General features: G+C 33.1%; 3 protein-coding genes across 3 annotated transcripts; 2 read left to right on the top strand and 1 right to left on the bottom strand.

The window, feature by feature from the left end:
• Positions 1-834: 834 nt before the first annotated feature.
• LOC123910820 (ATP-dependent 6-phosphofructokinase 2) lies at positions 835-3,362 on the bottom strand. Its single transcript, XM_045962080.1, has 2 exons — positions 2,596-3,362; positions 835-2,017 (listed from the first exon to the last, which is right to left on the bottom strand). The coding sequence occupies exons 1-2, from the start codon at positions 3,124-3,126 to the stop codon at positions 1,196-1,198; spliced, it is 1,353 nt and encodes a 450-aa protein (XP_045818036.1). The 5' UTR covers positions 3,127-3,362; the 3' UTR covers positions 835-1,195.
• A 6,979-nt stretch (positions 3,363-10,341) lies between these two features.
• LOC123910819 (subtilisin-like protease SBT5.4) lies at positions 10,342-14,787 on the top strand. The gene is made up of 9 exons (XM_045962079.1): positions 10,342-10,432; positions 10,535-10,699; positions 11,828-11,927; positions 12,345-12,888; positions 13,008-13,102; positions 13,182-13,427; positions 13,541-13,655; positions 13,845-14,058; positions 14,203-14,787. Exons 1-9 carry the CDS (start codon positions 10,357-10,359, stop codon positions 14,733-14,735), a joined length of 2,088 nt encoding a protein of 695 aa, XP_045818035.1. The 5' UTR covers positions 10,342-10,356; the 3' UTR covers positions 14,736-14,787.
• A 4,254-nt stretch (positions 14,788-19,041) lies between these two features.
• Positions 19,042-19,479, top strand: LOC123904626 (prostatic spermine-binding protein-like). The gene has a single exon (XM_045954262.1). It carries the CDS (start codon positions 19,042-19,044, stop codon positions 19,477-19,479), a length of 438 nt encoding a protein of 145 aa, XP_045810218.1.
• The last annotated feature ends 2,158 nt before the right edge of the window (positions 19,480-21,637 follow it).

Below are 21,637 nucleotides of genomic sequence, written 5' to 3'. Positions count from 1 at the left end.
TTAAAAAAACCCTAGAAACAACAGTCCCTCGCTTCATGCCATTTTGTGATACTTGTCCTTTGCCACAGTGATCTAGAAATACCCTCTGTTCCAATATATAAAAACTCTTTCACAAATGCATAATAAGAAAATTAGTTTTTGCATAAATTGGTCAATATTATGCTTTCTCTTTCCAAAATTACCTTTCAATTATTAAGAAAAAGAATTAATGATCTTTTACTTCGTATTAATTTAATTAGGGGTATTTTTGTAAAAATTTAATTAATATAACTTGAACTTTGAAAAGGATCTCATAAAATGGGACAACAAGGTTTACTAAAAATATCTTATATATTGAGACGGAGGGAGTAAAAGTTATTGACTTCATCAAAATTAAGCTTTAAGGTAAAAATCTATCCGGTGAGGGTAGAATAGACAAAATTGTGTACACCTCCAAAACGGTTGAAATTGGGTTTTCGATTGGATTCAAAGAAGCGAGAGAAGAAATACCCTTCTTGAACATAGCAACGATTGGCGACTCAAACATCTTCCAAAGACTTCAAAATTCTAGAAGTTGGCTTTAATCCCGAAAGGTTTGTTCATGACAGCTGAACTAAATGTAGAGAATCTATATTCAATTTAGACACCTAAAATCAATTTTAATTCAAATTATCTAAACAATTACTATTATACTTAATTCACTTTTAACCAAAATCAATTCTAAAAAATGCATTTATTTTTTTGATAGAAAAAATATCTTCAAATTGGATCAAGAATAATGACACAGACAGTATAAACTATAAACACTATATTTTCACCAAAATATTAAGATATTAAATATATAGATCTCATCACTTATATGTTCCTCCATGTTCTATTCTATTCGTGTTTGTGATGACCTGCATCAAAGTCCAGGAAGAGCTTTGGAGGAAAATAAAGTCATTGTCCCAACCCTTCTTGCATTAGTTTAAGGTAGTTGATTTATTGGCAATCATAAGGTTTGTGTTACAAAGTACAATGTAAAAGTGATACAAATTCATACATCATTTATTATTATGTACATCCATCATTTACCAACACTCACCAACTCCTACTAGGAGCATTACCTGATTTCATCAGAACATGAAAATCACTGTTGAATGAATAAGATCTACCTTCAGAGTTTGTGTTCCAAGAATGCTCTCTGAAAACTTCAATCAGTGACTGAACTGCATGTCTAGCTCTTTAGAAAATCAGGCTGATTGGTGACAGATCTCACCCATGACCAATTATGATCTTTTGTGTTAACTGGGTTTTTTGCACATGCTACATCTTCCAGTGGAATGTAAGCATAGTTACCATTAATAGGACCAGCAACAAATCCAGTATATCCAGCCATAACACCATGAATTGCAGAATGCGCCAAGAGTGTACAATACAAATTATCAGTAGCATTTGCATGGACCGCACGAATCATGTATGTAGGATCTATATACTTGACTGTAAATAGTTCACCCGGGTGGTCCCTGTCCCACCACTTCTTCAGCTCTGACTTTAACCACACTCCAACATCTAAGAAGACTAGGTTACCAGATTCATCTCGCTCTTCCTTCTGTGAATCAGTTCTGGGTATTATATCTTGGCCAGCACCTTCAGCAACTACAAGCACTGCACGCCCATTTTCCTTCAGCCGTTGGTCAAGAAACTCAAAGAGCCCTCCTTTTCCTTCTAAGTAAAAATCTAGTTCAGGGATTAGGCAGCAATCAACATCACGACTGCTGAGTGTTGCATGAAGAGCAATGTGACCTGTGCTTCGACCCATCAACTTCACAAGGCCTATACCGTTAACTGCACTCTCGGCCTCCACGTGAGCAGCACTGATTGCTTGCTGAGCCATTTCAACTGCTGTTTGAAATCCAAAAGATCTGTCGATTATTCCAATGTCATTATCCACTGTTTTAGGAATTCCAACAACTGCAATATTTAGTTTGCGTTGTTGTATTTCGTTGAATATTTTCACAGCCCCTCGCATAGTCCCATCTCCACCTATAATGTACACCTGTTGATGTGCACAAGTGCATTATGAAGCATGAACACAATAATTCTTTTTTTCATTATTTATTTGTTTAATTTTTTCAGCCAGCTTAATCTGCAACAAACCCAAAAGAGTAGTACCTAAACTCCTGCTAAACCTTAGAGGACAACACGGAATTTTCATTGTATGCCTTAGATGAACAGTTAAAGTCAAAAGACTCAAAACACAGGGATGATAAAAGCATAACAACGGGCTAAATTGCTGCACATAAATTTTGAGACAATTCATGGAAAATAAAAACAGAGAAGATTTTATATACTAATAGATTTTCAATTGAATTTCAACTATTTTGATTTTCAATTGGTTATTTTTACTTTCCTTATTTTCTCTACTTCACTAACCATCGATCAATAAGTCATTTATTTCACATAGTTGACTTGCAGATTATGAGTTTAACTAACATTCAACAAAAAAACAAAATATTTTAACAGGTTAAGTATTTCTCCAAATATAAGATTAAAAACACAATTATGAATCAATCAATAGATAATGCTATAAATTAATGAATTTGAAAGAGAGAGGGGAATCTAATCTGATCTAACCTGATTGAAGCCTCGATTTTGGATTGAGTCAACGATTTTGCAGAGATCAAAACCGCCTCTAGAAGTCTGAAGAAAAGTGCCACCTTTACTGTGCCAATGACTAACAATGTTAGGGTTAAGTGGAAGTGGTTCAGTGGAGTAAAAGCCTCTGTAACCAGCGGTGATACCGAAAATATGACGAACACCACAGAGATTCCAGAGACCAACAACAAGCTCTCTGATAACGGTGTTGAGTCCAGGGCAAAGACCACCGCATGTGACGATTGCTACTTTTACATCGGAAGGGTTGAAGTAGACGGTGTCACGTGGACCAGCGCTTCGATAAGCGAAGCGAGTAGAGTGAGAGAAAACGACGTCGTGTTGTGTGATGTAGAAGCCTTTGTGTTGGGAGGTGTGGAAGTAAGGGTTTTGATCGAGTGGATTTGGGAGGGGTTGGAGGTTAGGGATGTAGTGGTTGAGATGTGGAAGCTCTTTAAGGTTTATGGGTTGGAACAAGTGTGTTACGTCGTGAAGTTCTGAAGAAGCATCCATGGCAGAAACAATGTTGTTGTTTGGATGAGAGCAAAAACAGGGTCTGTCTGTGTTTGTTTTGTTTGCAGTACTACTAGTATTATGTATGTTTTCAATTTAAAATTGTCAGAAGAAGAAGAAGCACATAACGTGTCGCTCACATGGATGCACCTCTTGTATAGACAGACACGTTAGTTACTACTTACTTACTAGTTACTACTAGTTGGTTAATTACTTACTTTACTAATTTAAGTAATAATTAATTAATGAACTCTCTCTACCATCTTTACTTTACTTTACTCAGAAATAGAAATAAAAAACAAATACTCTACTCTACCACTTTATTAACCCACATGTCCCTGGATCCAAATAACACCTATGAGTCATGAAAATCCATCTGTCACTGGTTTTGTGTCTTATTACATTTACATTAAGGCTCAATTTCTACCTCACTAAACTTTGTGATCAATCAATTTGACACAAAGAGACCCTAAGACCATAGTCAATTGTTTTCTCAACAATATTTTTATTCAATGCTTTTCTTTTTTTTATGTTTATTTTTTTAAGAATTGAATTTTGAACTTTTTAAATGATTGGTCTTTAGAAAGGATTTAGGGAGCTTCTACGGTATATTCGAATAATTTGAATGTACCGGTACATCAAGTCAGTAAATTGATAAATTAACGATTATTTTTATGAAGTAAAAAACTATTAACCAATTATTATATTTTAAAAATAATAATATCACAAGAAAAAACACAATATATTGTTTATAAGCATGATACTAATTTTTCTAATATTTTCTTAAAAAAAATTCAATACTGACTATAATGATGAATAAAAATTCAAAAAATATCAAATTTTATATTTTTGACAATTTTGATGAATAATATTTAGTTACTATAATCATTTTAATAATAAGAAAAATCATTTCCTTTAAAAAATATTCATTTACATATTAATTTAATTAACTGATGTACCGGTACATTAAGAATTATCACATGTACCATAGAATTTGCCAAAGATTTAATGAGAATGCACTGACCGTCTAAAAATTTGTTAACACGTACATCCAATAATATTGTTCCATTTTGTTATGTCATTATCTTGAATTAAAATATTAAAAAAAATTAATCTTTTACTTGTCAACTAATTCCCCATTTTTTTCTCTATATTTGATTTTATTTATTCTTCATTCAAACTCCTCCCACTCTTCATAAATCTTCTCCTAACACTTAGACTTTAACCTCCTCTCTCTCTTCATAAATCTTCTCCCCCTGATATCTGTAGCACTCAGACTTTAACCCTCTCTCACTCTTCTCACAACCTCTTCGTCAATTGATGATCACCATATAAACAACATCTTCATCACTACAAACTACCACAACAAGATTTGCAGTGACATGTTACTTCATTATCTTTCACTTTTCAACCGCAGAAAAGACGAAACAATGATGCACAAAGCAATTAGGAAATTAGATTAAGGAAAGTTATGATATACTTATGCTTTGATATATCTCTCAAAAAGAGAAAAAGTGTTTGAAATTTTATACTCAAGTGTTGGTAGTCATTTAAGTTCAACCAGTTGATTTTTTGAAACTTTACAAAATTCAAACATAATTCATTCTTATTAACAAATTCTTAATTTTTTTTGGAATGTTTATAATGTTCTAAAGATTTTTGCCGTAAATCATTCAAAATTTCAAGGAATGTACACGAGTTGATTAACACCGAAACTAAAATCACAAAAAAAAAAATATTGTTGGGACTCAAATTTAAAATAATTTTTTTTACAAAACTATAATTCTACCAATATATTTAATCGTCATAATTAAAAAGAACATTTTTTTAACAGAAGATGGATTCGGATCCTCTCCTTCAAACCAATCTCTCCATCTCCCTCCTTCAATAGTTTACAAAAGTGATACATTGTACAAATGAAAAAGGGATACATTACGTAGTATTACAATTTATAATGACCAACTCAAAAATAAACTTGAGCAGCATATTTGCATCTTCTTGCAATTTGACTATAGATTTCTTTCCCCGTGGCCTAGTCTGTAGTATCTTCCAATTTCAGACCAGCACTTAACACCTGCATGCCATGCATTGAATGTTAGTACTATGTGATAAGATATGTGTCTCTTTGAAGAATGAAAATTAACATAGTGAGAAACCCACATATATACTATATACATGAGTGTGTACGTATAATTAAAATGAAGTATAGAAAGAGGAAAGGAATCCTTATCCTCCAATAAGATCACTTATAAGGTGTGAACATTGTGGTAGTAATAAATAATGATGAAAATTGCGTTTGTTAGCGGTTGAGAGTTGTAGTAATAATAAGTGTACTGTCTATAGTGCACTATTGTGATAGATTGAGGTAGCAAAGCCTGCCAGCTTGACTCCCTCCACGCCAAATAAGAGAATTAAATCAAATCGATTGAAAACCTCTTACATGGCATGCAGGGAGCCAGGCAAACACATGATTTTGCATCTCGCTCATATCACTGCACACCAATCCGAACCTTATTCAACATCACCACCTCAACAAGACTAATTTACCAAAACACATCCACCATCTCAAAAAGAAAACAACAAAAGTTTATAACTTTATATCATTCTATCTATAAAGTACTACTAATTAGAGTTGGAAAATGCAACATGTTTGAAGAGAGAAAAAAAATGGAGTATTAATTGACTAGCTAATATGCTGCATTTGACAGAATTAAAGTATATACATACATATATAAAATGAAGAGAGATATATATAGTTTAGGAAAAGTGAAAGAGAGGTATATGATTTGTTGAAGGAGATTGGAGTGAAGGGAGAGAGAGAGACAAAAGAAAATCCATGAAATGGAAAGGAGAGGGAGATGATACTAATATAATATTATTGGGAAATTAAGACGGCAAACAAAGCCTTATTCTTAACTTATTTATAGTACTAAACCGTAACATAAGTCTTGTAGTTCCATTGGATAGTGCCAAACCTGCCAGCCAGAGTGCTCTATTTTGGATTTTCTTTCCTTCATTGGAAATTGTCATAATTAACTTTCCTCCAATCACTCGTTTCAATTTTCTACTTTACTTAGTCACATTTTCCATCTTAATTTCTCCCTTCTGGATGCTTCTTTGCTTTCATTGCATTCCATGCATGTAAAACGGGCATCTCAATTTCTTTTTTCATTTTTAAATAGTAATAAAATTTTAGATAAATAAATTTATTGGAAAAACACACCAACAAATGATTTTACCTTATACATCTTTTTCTTATGATTTTTCCTTGGGAGAAATTACCAATTAATAATAATGCTTCTCAAAACTTATGAATTTTCCTTATTTTTTGCCTAATAAAGATATTAATTTAATTTGGTATAATGTAAAAAAATAACACAAACTCAACTTCGCTAAAACTTAAAAATAAAATAAAAAATTTAACTCATAGCACTAAAGTTTACTATTGTATAAAATGACATAAAGTGTGACAAAATCAAAGTGGTTGAATTACTCTTTGTTTTCAGATTTGTAACATAAACACCCAAGTTATGATTAAAGATGTATTCATAACTAATATGGTCCGACAAATTGAATTTGTTAAGAAGTTTCATATCAGTTGCGAGATGATATGAATATATATTTTTAAAGTAAATGCATCATCACCTTTTAAACTGATTTTGTAGGGTTGGATTAGACCCAATATCCAATTTTAAGATGATACTAGTATAACCTCCTCCACAATCCGCTAGATCGCATATACTATCAAATTTCTAATCGGATCATCCACCATTTATATTTGCACCTCAAGCCTAATAACATTAGACACGAGACAATTTGTTAAGAAAATTCCGCATCAAATAAATAATGCAATAAGACATAACAGTAACACCAAATAATATTGCACCAAGACAACAAACAAAAACAACATAATACTCAGACGAAAAAAATCATAGAAATCCATAAACCGTGAAAATCACTTATTTAGATAAAATACATTAAGTGATGTAAATAAGTGATTTCAACATATAAAAATTGCACAAAAAACCATCCTTTTTCTGTGGCCGACTTTTTCTTGTAACTAGCTAGTACAAAAAAAATCATTATACACATGACTAGTTGGACTAAAAATACAAGCAACAAAAAAAATCATTTGTTGTAGTTAAAAATATAAGCAAAAGTGCAAAACTTAAACTCAATTTTACAAAAAAAATCACTTGTTGTAGTTAAAAATATTGCTGCCACAGTTTCTGATGCGGTTGACGAATTTAACATAGCTAACAGGCCACAAGAAAGAGTTGCTCAGTCAGTAACAACACATACACTAGCATGGGAACCTCCAAGTTTTTTTTTATTGTATTTATTTTATTTTTCTATATTTTTTTAATAAATTTTTTTAGTAAAATAAAATTACAATGAAGGATAAAAAATTTAGAATATTAATCGGATCTGCCGGAAAGCTCGGAAGAAAATATCAAGTGTAACATATCAAACGAAGATTGTAGGGATTAAGATATATCAAGTTATGGGAATTGAAATGTAAAATATCAAGTGTAACATAACCAGTGGGTAAAATGTCAAATACCCCGAAATTTCAAAATTCGTCAAACATCCTCATAAAATATTTGGAAATAGACAAATACCCCATGAAATTGTAAAACATCAATTAAATTGTCTCATGCTTCGTTTACTCCGTCTATTTTGAGTCTTCAAAAGCATATTGTTTGATTGGTAATTTGACCCGAAAAATTAACGTAATAGATTTACTTTTTTTTATTTATTCAAACATAATAGATTTAATCATATTTATTTTTGATTTTTTATTATAATTTATTCGGGCTGTAGGCCGCCCGTGACCCATTTGAGTTAGCCCATATTTCAAATGGCCTTTATCGGGTCTGACTAAAAGCCCGTGTCAAATATGGGCTGGAAATTTAAGGCCCAAGCCCGGAAAAATTCAGGCCATTCGGATCGGCCCATTTGTTTTAGCCCATTTAGACTGCTCTAGTCCCGTGTATGATTTTTATTATGTCGGTGCTTAAATACATTGCTGAGTAGATAATATTATTTTTGTTTTTATTTTAATGCGTATTTATTTTATTTGTTCTATATTATCTCTATAATTTTTTTTATTAACTAAACTTTCTATAATCTTTTTGTTTATAATCTTTTTGTTTTTATTTCATATTTTTATTCATAGATTTATATGTAATCTTTTTATTGTATTCATTTTATTTTTTCTATATTTTTTTTATTGATTAAACTTTCTATAATTTTTTTTATCGTTTTTGTTTTGTTCCTATTTTTATGCAAATATTCATATATAATTTTTTTATGCATAGATTCATATATAATCTTTTTTATTGTATTCATCTTATTATTTATTCATCTTATTCTTTCTATATATATTTTTAAATAATCATTTTAGTAAAATTACAATGAAGGATACAAAATTTGGAATATTATTAAAACTGATATTGACAAATTAGTAAATTTGGTAGTACTTAGTTTTATTATATTAGATTACTAGTAAAAAGACCCGTGCATTCGCACGGGTCTATTGACTTTTATTTGATATTTAAGTTTTTTATTATATTAAGGTAAAAATTTATTTAGAATAAAATATTTAAAAATTAATTATATAATATTGTTAAAATATAAGTGAAATTATTGTGTTGTGTAATTTCTTGTAAAACTTATTAAATGAATAAATTATTTTTTTTGGTAAATAGTGGGCCTAAATGAATAAATTATCAATCACGAATAATGATCCCATGTACATTTTTTAATTAAAAAATTAGAAATTTGATTAAGAATATTTAGGGTAATTGAATAAATTTGATAGTAATTAATTTTATTATATATTTTTATTATAACTTTATTATTATAATGCTAAAGAAACTATAATATTATATTTTTATAATTATATTACGGAGTATTATTAAAAATTAGTAGTAAATTTGGTGGTAATATTGTTTATTTTTGTATGAGAAATATTGTTTACATTTTTTTTTCTTTCATAAATATCGTTTATGTTTCTATTTCGACATTCCAATTTTTATGTATATTCATCTTATTTTTTCTATATTTTTATTCCTATTTTTAAGCATAAATATATTGTTCTATTTTGTTCCTATCTATAATCAGTTTTATTCATATTTTTAAGCAATTTTTATTGTGTTTATCTTATATTCTTTTTATATTGTATTTTCTTTTATTTATCTTATATTCTTTTTATGTATTTTTTTAAAAAAAAAAAATAGTGAAATTACAATGAAGGGTATAAAACTTACAACGCGGTTAAAAGTAATAAGGATAAATTAGTAACTTTGGTGATAATCGATTGTAATATATTAGTTTTAGATATTAGAAGTAGATAGATAACGTTAAAAGGAATTAAAGATTGTAACAAAGTTTCTCGTAAGCATAGCTCAGTTGGCAGAAACATCACATATATAGTATGCTGGAATTGGGTTATTAAGCCTAATTTTTAGCAACTTAGGCTACTAAAAAAAATCTTAACAAAAAAACGGAATTAAAGATAGTGTTTAATTAGTAACAATAAAAACAAAAAACTTAGTAACATATATTGTCATCTCATTCGTGGATAAAAACAAAAAAACAAGTTAACAGTTATCTCTTAGTGATTTTTATATTCTGGATGAACAGAACCGTTTTAGTTGAAATAACAGAATTTTCCGATTATTAAGAAACAAACTTTGGTGTAAATCAACATTGTTTCTCACTTTCACTCACACTATATATTCACTCACTTTTCTTTTTGTTCACAGATCGAGTACAATTTTGTGTGACCTTTTGTTACGTACTCACACCCATAGCAGAATAATGTGGTCTCTAAATCATTCGGTTTTCATATTATTCTTTATCATTCTTTTTTCTTCTCTGTTTCAGTCATCTGTTTTCGCAGTCAAAAAGGTAAACCATATTATTTCATATATATTATTTACATCTTTTTGTGCAACATTGAAATTAACTTTTTTCTTCTTTGTTAATTAAAAAGTCTTATATAGTGTACTTCGGATCACATGACCATGGTGAAGGAGTTACGGAAGCCGATTTTCATCAAGTTACAGAAACTCATCATGAATTTCTTCAATCCTATGTGGGAAGGTACACTACAAATATTACTATAATAGAGAGGGAAACTTTGAATTGCTTTCACTTTTGTTTTATTAATTAGAAGAATGAATATATTTGTAATGGTGCAGTTATGAAAAAGCAAGAGGGGCAATGATATATTCTTATACAAGGAATATCAATGGCTTTGCTGCAATCCTCGAAGAGAAAGAAGCTGCGAGTATTGCAGGTAATTAACCTTCAACAAAATCACCGATAATGAATGAGAGTTTCAATTTTCCGAAACCTTATGACGAAATATATATGTTTGTGTTTGATGATGATGATGCAGAGCATCCAGAGGTTGTTTCAGTGTTGTTAAACAGAGGAAGAAACTTACACACAACACACTCGTGGGAGTTCATGTCAATGGAATACAATGGTGTTGTTCCTTCTGAGTCACTCTTTAGAAAAGCCAGATACGGTGAAGATGTTATAATCGGGAACCTTGACTCTGGTAAAAAAAAATTATATTTGTCTTGTGTACAATTTATTGTAACAATAATAATAATATTTTTTACTATATTATTATGAATATGTTATTTTGTAAGACAACTTTTTTGCATCAAAATTCCACGGGTCAGATGGTTTATGCAACTCAAATGTGTGTTTAATTGTGATTAATGGATATGACATTAATGCCCCCAGGTGCTTTCTCTTATTAGCAGTAGTCTTGATGCTTGGAGGACATGACAGTACGATTAATATCAGAGGGTTTTGATTTTGAATGGAATATTGTGAGAATAATTTATTACTGGTGATAACTTGGTTGTTCCATTTTGGGCAAAGCTTGTACGTGAGTGCTTGTCAATCAATTAGCATTACATATTTACATTTAGAGGTCACTAGTGGCAGTGGTTTATGTTTTTGAGGGAGGGAAGAGTAAATAGGTGGTGGCATGCTGCCTCATTTTCTTCCGGTACAAAGAAGATTCTAACTTGCCAAAAACAACTTCAACATAGACCATGTTAAATTTACTACTGTTTGACCCCTCGAATTAGTCGGTCTTTGAACCGGATATCAAGTTGAAAAAAATACAGTTAACTACACTTTTAAATATCATTAACCACAATATTTATTTTTAGAGGTATATATATTAACCATATTGTGGAAAATAAAATAATATTATTAACCATCTAAATTGTACCAAAAAAAATTGTAATAAAAAAAAAAAGGTAATGATTTTTTCAGTTTCATTCATTAGTCCGGATTTGTATTCGAGCATACACTTAAAAATTGTGATTCATGGGGTTTAAAATTTAATTAATTTTGTTAATAGATAACTAACCAATGAGTTTTTGCAAAAAATAAAAATAAAAAACCTAACCAATGAGTTGCAATAACTTGTATTCATTAATCATTCCCCCCAAAAAGATGATCGATTATGAAAATTGGACTATAAAGATTTGTTGTATTGTATGGTATGACTTGACAAACAAAAAGTAAAGTATTATTGTATTGTGGTATGAAGAGCTAACAATTTGAGATGTTTGGTTTCCTATCAGTTCGTTCCTGCTTATTTCTTGCTGATTATTAACCAATAAAAGTACAAAGTAGCATGACTTTCTTTAATTTATATATATAGGTGTATGGCCAGAATCTCCGAGCTTTAGAGATGAGGGGATAGGTCCCATTCCATCAAGGTGGAAAGGAAAATGTCCGACCACTGACTTCCGTTGCAACAGGTACCTGATTAAGTTTACTTTACCCTACTCTTTTACCTGTTTTCCACCTCATTTTTCATTTATTTATATTAGATTTTATTGGCAAAATATTATTCCATATAAGCATTTATATCATCAGTCTCATGAAATTAAAAAATCTAACAATAATTCTTCATTTTGCAACTTCATGTTAGGCTGCAAATAAACAATATTGTTGTGGTGGTGTTACTGTTACATTGATACATGTGGCCACATTTAAATATTCAAATTTTTTAAAGTGTCAATGCGTCACTATTGTGTTTGGTTTCTGTGTCGGTGCTACCACTTCACAAAAAAGTAAAAATATGGTGGCTAGCACTTTGAATTATATCTTAAAAAGATGACACATTGAAAATTTTAAAATGTCTCTAGCTAGCTGATAATATATATTTCATGCAGGAAACTGATAGGAGCAAGGTACTTCAACAAAGGCTATTTGGCCTATGCAGGGCCAGCAGCAACACAAAACCACACGCATAACACCGTACGAGACTATGAAGGTCATGGATCTCACACATTGTCAACATTAGGAGGAAACTATGTTTCTGGAGCTAATGTTTTTGGTTTTGGCAATGGAACTGCCAAAGGTGGTTCTCCAAAAGCCAGAGTTGCTACTTACAAAGTCTGTTGGCCAAAAATTGATGACGGTGGATGTTTTGATGCTGATATCATGGCAGCCTTTGATATGGCTATTCATGACGGAGTAGATGTTCTTTCCCTTTCTCTTGGATCTGTTGCTGTTGATTACTTTAATGATGGCCTTTCAATTGCTGCATTTCATGCTGTTAAGAAAGGTATCACTGTATTGTGTTCAGCTGGAAATAGTGGACCAACACCTGGAACTGTTACAAATATTGCACCTTGGATATTAACTGTTGCTGCAAGCACCTTAGATAGAGAGTTTGCTTCTGGTGTTGAACTCTATAATGGACAAAGCTTTAGGGTATTGTTCAGTTTTCCTCCAGCATTTTAATTAAACATGCCATAATAAATATAATTACTATCTAAGTCAATTTTTAATTTTTTTCACTTTCACTATGTTCAATATTGATTGATTACCAGGGATCAAGCCTTTCTGGAGCTTTGCCAGAAAACAAGTTTTACCCACTCATTACTGCTGCCGATGCAAAATTGGCAAATGCATCTGTAGAAAATGCGTAAGTATACTTACAGTTCATGTTTAGTGCTTTTGAAAGTATAACAAGGTAATTGATATGATTTGTTGCTCTTGTGTAGTACCCTATGCTATAGAGGAACAATTGACCCTGAAAAAGCAAGGGGCCGCATCTTAGTTTGTCTTAGAGGTATTTTTGCAAGAGTGGTAAAGAGCCTTGTTGCTTTTGAGGCTGGAGCAGTTGGAATGATTCTTTGTAATGACCAAGCTGATGGCAATCAGCTCTTTGCCGATCCTCATTTCCTTCCATCATCGCAAATCACTTATGAAGACGGTGTTGCTGTCTTTGCCTACATCAATTCAACCAAGTAAATTTTGTTGCTCCCCCCCCTTTCTCTTCTCTTAATATACCTATTTTTTTTTTCATATATAGCTAATTCCGTTATTGAAACATTGTTTCGTATGTTTCGTCATACAACAGGAATCCGCTAGGATCTATTAATCCACCCATAACAAAGTTGAACACAAAGCCTGCTCCAAAAATGGCCGCTTTCTCCTCTAGAGGCCCTAACATAATCACACCAGAGATTCTCAAGGTTTGCCTAGTCTTCCATTATTGATTTAAAAAAACTTATGCCATGAATCATACTTACCATATGTTATATATCCTAACATAGTAGTAATTTCCAAATTGTCCATTAATTTGTACATTGTGGTTTTACATGAATTCATCTTGGTTTCATTTTCTTTCTTTTCCACTCACTTGTTTTTTTAAACTTCTCCAGCCAGATATAACTGCACCTGGTGTCAACATTGTTGCTGCCTACTCAGGAGGGATTAGCCCTTCAGAGATGGACTTTGATAAGCGCAGGATTCCCTTTATCACAATGTCTGGAACATCCATGTCATGTCCTCATGTGGCTGGAGTTGTTGGCCTTCTCAAGACTCTCCACCCTGACTGGAGTCCATCAGCTATTAAATCAGCAATTATGACAACCGGTAACAAACTAACAAATTTAGTATACTCGTGAAATTATGATACATCAATTTAATATAGTTCATTTGTTGCAGCATCTACTGTATAAATAAAATCGAAAACCATATATATATCTAACAACATATATATGTTGTGTTTTGTTTCAGCTAGGACAAGGGCCAACAATGCTAAACCAATCCTTGATGATAATAATGTGAAGGCAACACCATTTGCCTATGGCTCAGGTCACATTCGACCAAATCGTGCCATGGATCCTGGCTTGGTCTATGAGTTGAACATCAATGATTACCTAAACTTTCTTTGTTTCATTGGTTATAACCAGACACAGATTAGCATGTTCTCTGGCACTCATTATCATTGTAAGGATATAAACATCTTGGATTTCAACTACCCTACAATAACAATACCTCAACTCTATGGTTCAGTTACTTTGAGTAGGAAGCTGAAAAATGTTGGTCCACCAGGAACATACAAAGCAACCTTACGTGTACCAGCAGGAGTTTCCGTATCTGTGCAGCCAAATATCTTGAAATTTGACAAGATTGGTGATGAAAAGAGTTTTAATTTGACTGTTGAAGTTAAAAGATCAGGTTTGGCTACTGTCTTTGGAGGCCTAACTTGGTCAGACGGCAAACACTATGTTAGGAGTCCAATTGTAGTTGGAGGAGTTAAAGGTTAAATTATAATCTTATGATCAGAAATAGATATGAATTAGGATGATATTTCTTTTGTTAATTTTTAGTTTCTATTGTTGGGAAAAAAAACTCATAGCTTGAAATATTGATATTAATTATGAATTTATATTTATTATTAGTCCTTTACTTTCGGTAGAACTTCACTTTGTTAGTTTTTCACCTAACCGAAATTATTATAGAACATAGGACGGTGGGGTTTAGCATGGACAAATTGTAAAATTTGTGCATGGGTGAACACACCTTATTAAAATAAAAGTTTTCGAATTTATTTCAAATTTATTAAAGAAATTTTTTCATATTAATTAACACATAAATTTTAAATGTCAAAATCAAATTTCATGTATAAATATCTTCTATAGTAAATTTAAATAATTATCACTATAAAAAAAAGTGTGGTTCTTCTTGTTTCTAGGTGTATATGCATAAATGTCACAGTAGAGTACAATGGAACGGATACAGAGAAAAAATTAACAGAGAGAATATGGAAGGAGGTGGCAATTAGTGTAATATGTATAGCCATAAGGCATGTGAAATGTAACCATATTTGAACCAAATCACTGCAACTTGATATTGCATTTCTAAAAGTGTATAGTAGTAACAGATACAGAGAAACAATTAACAGGGAGAATATGGAAGGAGGTGGCAACAACAACAACAATGGTGATCAAGGAAACGACGAAGACGTAGACATCTTAGGGATAAGCGATGATGAAGGGGATGGCCCCGGACAAGTTGTCAATCCTCCTAGTGAAAATGAGGAGAATGACAACGGCGATGAGGATAGTGATAGTGATAGTGACAGTGATAGAAGCGATGAAGAGAGCGAAGCCGAGGAGGAGGAGGATGACAACGAAGACGATGGAGAAGATGATCAGGGTGGTCAAGGTACAGGCGAAGTCATTGATCCATCACCACGCCAAGAAATGAAGATGATGATGTCAGTAGTAGTAGTAGTGATGATGATTAGTGTGTGTGGTACTCTAATTGTGGTTGTGGTACTTAGTTACTGATTAGTGATGATGATTAGTAGTAGGAAAATAATGAGTCACTTGTATGCGCGCGTGCGTGCATGCGTGTGTGTGAGCGTGCGTGCATTATTAATATTAAAAATATTAACATTTAACTTAATTTTTTTTTCCAAATGAGTACTTATAGGTTTATTATTTATGATTGCTTTCCCAACACATGGTGTGGTGAACACTTGGGGGTGACGGCCACTATGAACTGTATGTGAAAGATGCCAACAACGGTGGTGGTGAAGAAAATGTTGATGATGGTGATGACAAAGAAGTCGATATTTAAGGCGTTAGTGACAATGAAGAGAATGATGACCCCAAAGATAATAATGAGTCACCTGTGTTTGTGTGTGCGCGGGCACGCGTGTGTATGCGAGTGTGCGTTATTAATATTAATATGGACAAAACTTACATGCATTTCCATACATGCATTTCTTACTTTTCCACTCACAAAGAGGTGGTTATTTGTGTTTATTCATTTTGAAAAAATAAAAGAAAATTATTTTTTAATAAAAATAACCACCTCTTTGTGAGTGGAAAAGTAAGAAATGCATGTATGGAAATGCATGTAAGTTTTGTCCTATTAATATTTAACTAGTAGAAAATCTTTTTCAAATAAGAGACAATGAAATACTTATTGGTTTATTATTGATGATTTTTATGCATTTCTATTGGAAAGAATAGAAGTCTCTATCTATTAGCATTTTGTAGCGGCCGTATTGCGTTTCGTTGCGGCTGTATCAGTGTTTTCTTTTGTTAATTTTTAGTTTCTATTGTTGGGAAAAAAAAACTCATAGCTTGAAATATTGATATTCATTATGAATTTATATTTATTATTAGTCCTTTGCTTTCAGTAGAACTTCAATTTGTTAGTTTTTCACTTAACCGAAATTATTATAGAACATAGGACGGTGGGGTTTAGCATGGACAAATTGTAAAATTTGTGCATGGGTGAACACACACCTTATAAAAACACTTGGTAATGGTACTATAACACATGGACAGTGGCGGAACCGAAAAAAATATTGTGGGTGGGCCGACAAATAGTCGATCTATTTTCGAATTGAATTTTTTGGTCCCTCTATTTTCATAGGTTACAATTTTGGTACCAACAATCTATATTTTTACTCTAAAAATTGTGATTTTTGGCCATAAAAGTGATTAATTGTCTCCAAAGATGAAATATCAAATTTGAGACCAAAATTCACATTTTTTTGGCATTAAAATTCGCTATATTTTTATGGCAAAAAAGAAAATAAAATTGAGATAGGACTAAAATTGCAACAAATATGAAAATATGGAACTTAAAAAATTAAATATTAATTAAATATATTTTTTTAATGTCATTTCATATTTATATATGCTAGTTCAATTGCTAATTTTATCTAATACTATAAATTCAATTAATCATGAACTAATATTTACACTAATATTTGAACTAATATGTGCACCGAGTTACTTATAATCATCAATAATCAACTCTAAATTAATATTTAAACTAAAATTTGTACAAATATGTCTGCCGAGTAATTTAAAATCATTAATAATACATTTAAATTAATACTTTAATATAAAAAAAATTATTTTTTTGGGATGGGGTGGGCCGCGGCCCACCTCAGCCCACCCCTAGGTCGCTAGTGCACATGGAAGTAATATACTACCCATCAACTTAAAATAAAACTTTTCGAATTTATTAAAGAAATTTTTTCATATTAATTAACACATAAATTTTAAATGTCAAAATCAAATTTCATGTATAAATATCTTCTATAGTAAATTTAAATAATTATCACTATAAAAAAAAGTGTGGTTCTTCTTGTTTCTAGGTGTATATGCATAAATGTCACAGTAGAGTACAATGGAACGGATACAGAGAAAAAATTAACAGAGAGAATATGGAAGGAGGTGGCAATTAGTGTAATATGCATAGCCATGAGGCATGTGAAATGTAACCATATTTGAACCAAATCACTGCAACTTGATATTGCATTTCTAAAAGTGTACAGTTCTTCTTATTTCTAGGTGTATATACATAAATGTCACAGTAGAGTAACAAATACAGAGAAACAATTAACAGAGAGAATATGGAAGGAGGTGGCAACAACAATGGTGATCAAGGAAACGACGAAGACGTAGACATCTTAGGGATAAGCGATGATGAAGGGGATGACGATGGCCCCGGACAAGTTGTCAATCCTCCTAGTGAAAATGAGGAGAATGACAACGGCGATGAGGATAGTGATAGTGACAGTGATAGAAGCGATGAAGAGAGCGAAGCCGAGGAGGAGGAGGATGACAACGAAGACGATGGAGAAGATGATCAGGGTGGTCAAGGTCCAGGCGAAGTCATTGATCCATCACCACGCCAAGAAATGAAGATGATGATGTCAGTAGTAGTAGTGATGATGATTAGTGTGTGTAGTACTCTAATTGTGGTTGTGGTACTTAGTTACTGATTAGTGATGATGATTAGTAGTAGGAAAATAATGAGTCACTTGTATGCGCGCGTGCGTGCATGCGTGTGTGTGAGCGTGCGTGCATTGTTAATATTAAAAATATTAACATTTAACTTGTAGTTTTTTTTCAAATGAGTACTTATATGTTTATTATTTATGATTGCTTTCCCAACACGTGGTGTGGTGAACACTTGGGGGTGACGGCCACTATGAACTGTATGTGAAAGATGCCAACAACGGTGGTGGTGAAGAAAATGTTGATGATGGTGATGACGAAGAAGTCGATATTTAAGGCGTTAGTGACAATGAAGAGAATGATGACCCCAAAGATAATAATGAGTCACCTATGTTTGTGTGTGCGCGCGTACGCGTGTGTATGCGAGTGTGCGTTATTAATATTAACATTTAACTAGTAGAAAATCTTTTCCAAATAAGAGACAAGGAAATACTTATTGGTTTATTATTGATGATTTTTATGCATTTCTATTGAAAAAATAGAAGTCTCTATCTATTAGCATTTTGTAGCGGCCGTATTGCGTTTCGTTGCGGCTGTATCGATGTTTCGTCGCGGCCATAAAGACATTTCGGCCTGATTTTTTTCACCTTATAAAAATGGTGAAAAATGGTAACGGTAGGCGCCTATACCTTTTTGTCGCGGCCTTTTTCACGGTAACGGAACTTTATTTAAAACCTTGGCAATTAATGTAATATGTATAGCCATGAGGCATGTGAAATGTAAACACATGAGAACCAAAACACTGCAACTTGATATTTCTAAAACTGTGGTGCATTTCTAAAAATGTGGTTCTTATTTCTACATGTATATAAATGTCACCGTAGAGTACAATGGAACAGATACAGAGAAAGAAAAATTTAACAGAGATAATATGGAAGGAGGTGGCAACAACAACAACAATGGTGATGAAGGAAACGTTAACGTTGGTGATGGCAACAACAACGGTGGTGATGATCAAGGAAACGACGAAAACGTAGACATCAAAGAGATAAGCGATGATGAGGATGATGGCCCTGGGCAAGTTGTGGATCCCAGTGACAGAAGCAGCGACGAAGGGGATGATAACGACGACGAAGGTGATAGCAGCGGTAACGAAGAGAGCGACGCCGAGCAGGATGATCATAACGACAATGATGAAGGTGCAGGTGCAGCTGGTGCAGGGGAAGTCAGTGATCCACCAACGCCAAGAAATGAAGATGATGATGATGACAGTAGTAGTAATAGTAGTGATGATGATTAGTGTGTGTGGTACTCTAATTGTGGTTGTGGTACTTAGTTACTGATTAATGATGATGATTAGTATGTGTGGTCAAACTAAGTACTACTTTCTGGTTTGTGTCTATATATATTTTTATTAAATTAATATTGTGATGTACTAACTGACCGTTAAATGAAGAACTGAAGAAGAAGTACTACTAGTGGTTGGTTGGTGTGGTCATACATACTTTGACTGATCATAATTATTAGGGGTGTGCAGAATTTCATCGCCCGACCGAAACCGTGGCACCCGAAAGCCATGAAACCGAGAAAAGTGACTTGAGTCGGTTGAAACGGGTCACGGGTTAAAAAAAGTAACTTCATATGAGTGTAATCGGTCGGGCCCGGATTTTGTTTATTTGGAACAGTTATACCCATACCCGACCAGACTATATTAGTAGAAAATTGCTCTTCAGGCCCCCTTATGTTGCTCACAAGTCCCCCAATTTGACTAAATTACCCCTTAGGGCATTTCGGGTCATATGTACCAAAATTGATTAATTTCGGTTTGCATCTACCAAACTGAACTTTTGATCAATGTTTTTCTTTCACTTTTTGGTCTCATCCTAGCATATGTGTTGTGCCAAGTTCTACAGCTTAAAACAACTTGTTTTACCTGTTTTGAAAAAGGCTAATTTATTAGAAAAACAAGCACAAAAAGTGCTTGGAAAAGAGATACAGCAAGTACAAATAGATTACACACACCTACTTAAAAAACATAAGGATGCAAGTAATGCCAAAAAACTAACACCCAGCGCCCTGAACAAAACCTAGTACAACATCCCACAGCAACTAACACACACAAAATAAGGCCAGCAGGGAGCACCAAAACAGAGCTGCTACAACACCAGTCAAAACAGGTACCGAACAGCAAAAACCAGAACCCGCAAAACAGCACAACACCACCCTTTAACACAGAAAACAAAGCCCCGGATCCCAGCACCACTCGTAAAGATCATCCGCACCAATCAATCCCATATGATTAATAAGGAATAGAAACGAATTGAAACCGAAACGAAGCTGAATCAAAACGTTTTCGGTAGATAAAAAATGAATTGAAGCGTTTTCGGTAGACCGAAACCGATTCGAAGCCAAATCGAAGCATTTTCAGTAGATAAGAACCGAATCGAAGCGTTTTCGGTAGACCGAAACCAAATCGAAGCATTTTCAGTAGATAGAAACCGGATCTAAGGAAGATCGGATTTAAGGAAGATGAAGATGAACAATAACAACAACAACTACAGCAGGATGAACAACAACAACCAATCGAGGATGAAAGGAATTGATTTTGTTTGCGGGGTGAACAACAACAACAACTCTGTTTGAATTGATTTATGTGTTTAGCGTTTTCGGTATCTATGTACCGAAATTAAGCCATTTTGGGTTCTACAACCCGAATTCAAGTTATTGGGGGGCTTGAAGACAAATCCAGAGGTGTTTTGGGATTTTTGGGGGGCCTAAGGCAATCTTGGGGGTCTAAAGAGCAATTTTCATATTAGTATTAGGAAAGGGGATCAATATTCTCTGACTTTATGGTGGGAAAGTCAGGTGACTTTGGATCTATATTGTTCGTCTGATCAATCCTGTGGGCCATATTATGCCACATGTTTTTTATTTTTACTTCATCCTGTATCAGCAACACGTCGACCCACCAGCAAAAACCATGGTCAGAAGGGAAAAAAAAAACATCAGCAACATTCACGTCGACCTGTATCAGCAGCAACCATGGTCAACAGAAAAAAAAGACATCAGCAACAATTAAGTTTAACAAAAAAAAAAGCAGGGAACAATGAAACAAACTATCAAACTCTCGTCGCTCCGCCGTCGACCCACCAGCGGCACTGTTCAATGTTCAAGCAGGTAACAATTGAGAGAACCCATGCGGTGAAGTGAAACTATTGGTTGGATGCACAACGACGATAGAAGCAGCGAAGCACTGCGACGGTGAAGACGGACCGGAAGGAGATCTGAGATTTATTTCCTTTTTTCGTTTTTGTTAAGATGTTTTACCACCAAGAAAATAAAAAGTAGAACACGTGGCATAATATGGACCACAGGATTGATCAGACAAACAATATAGACCCAAAGTCACCTGACTTTCCCGCCATAAAGTCAGAGAATATCGTTCCTAGGAAAGGCAA

This window comes from Trifolium pratense, linkage group LG2, assembly GCF_020283565.1.
Source record: "Trifolium pratense cultivar HEN17-A07 linkage group LG2, ARS_RC_1.1, whole genome shotgun sequence".
NCBI lineage: Eukaryota > Viridiplantae > Streptophyta > Magnoliopsida > Fabales > Fabaceae > Trifolium > Trifolium pratense.
Note: the sequence above shows the minus strand (reverse complement) of the source record. Positions and strands in the feature narration are given on the sequence as shown.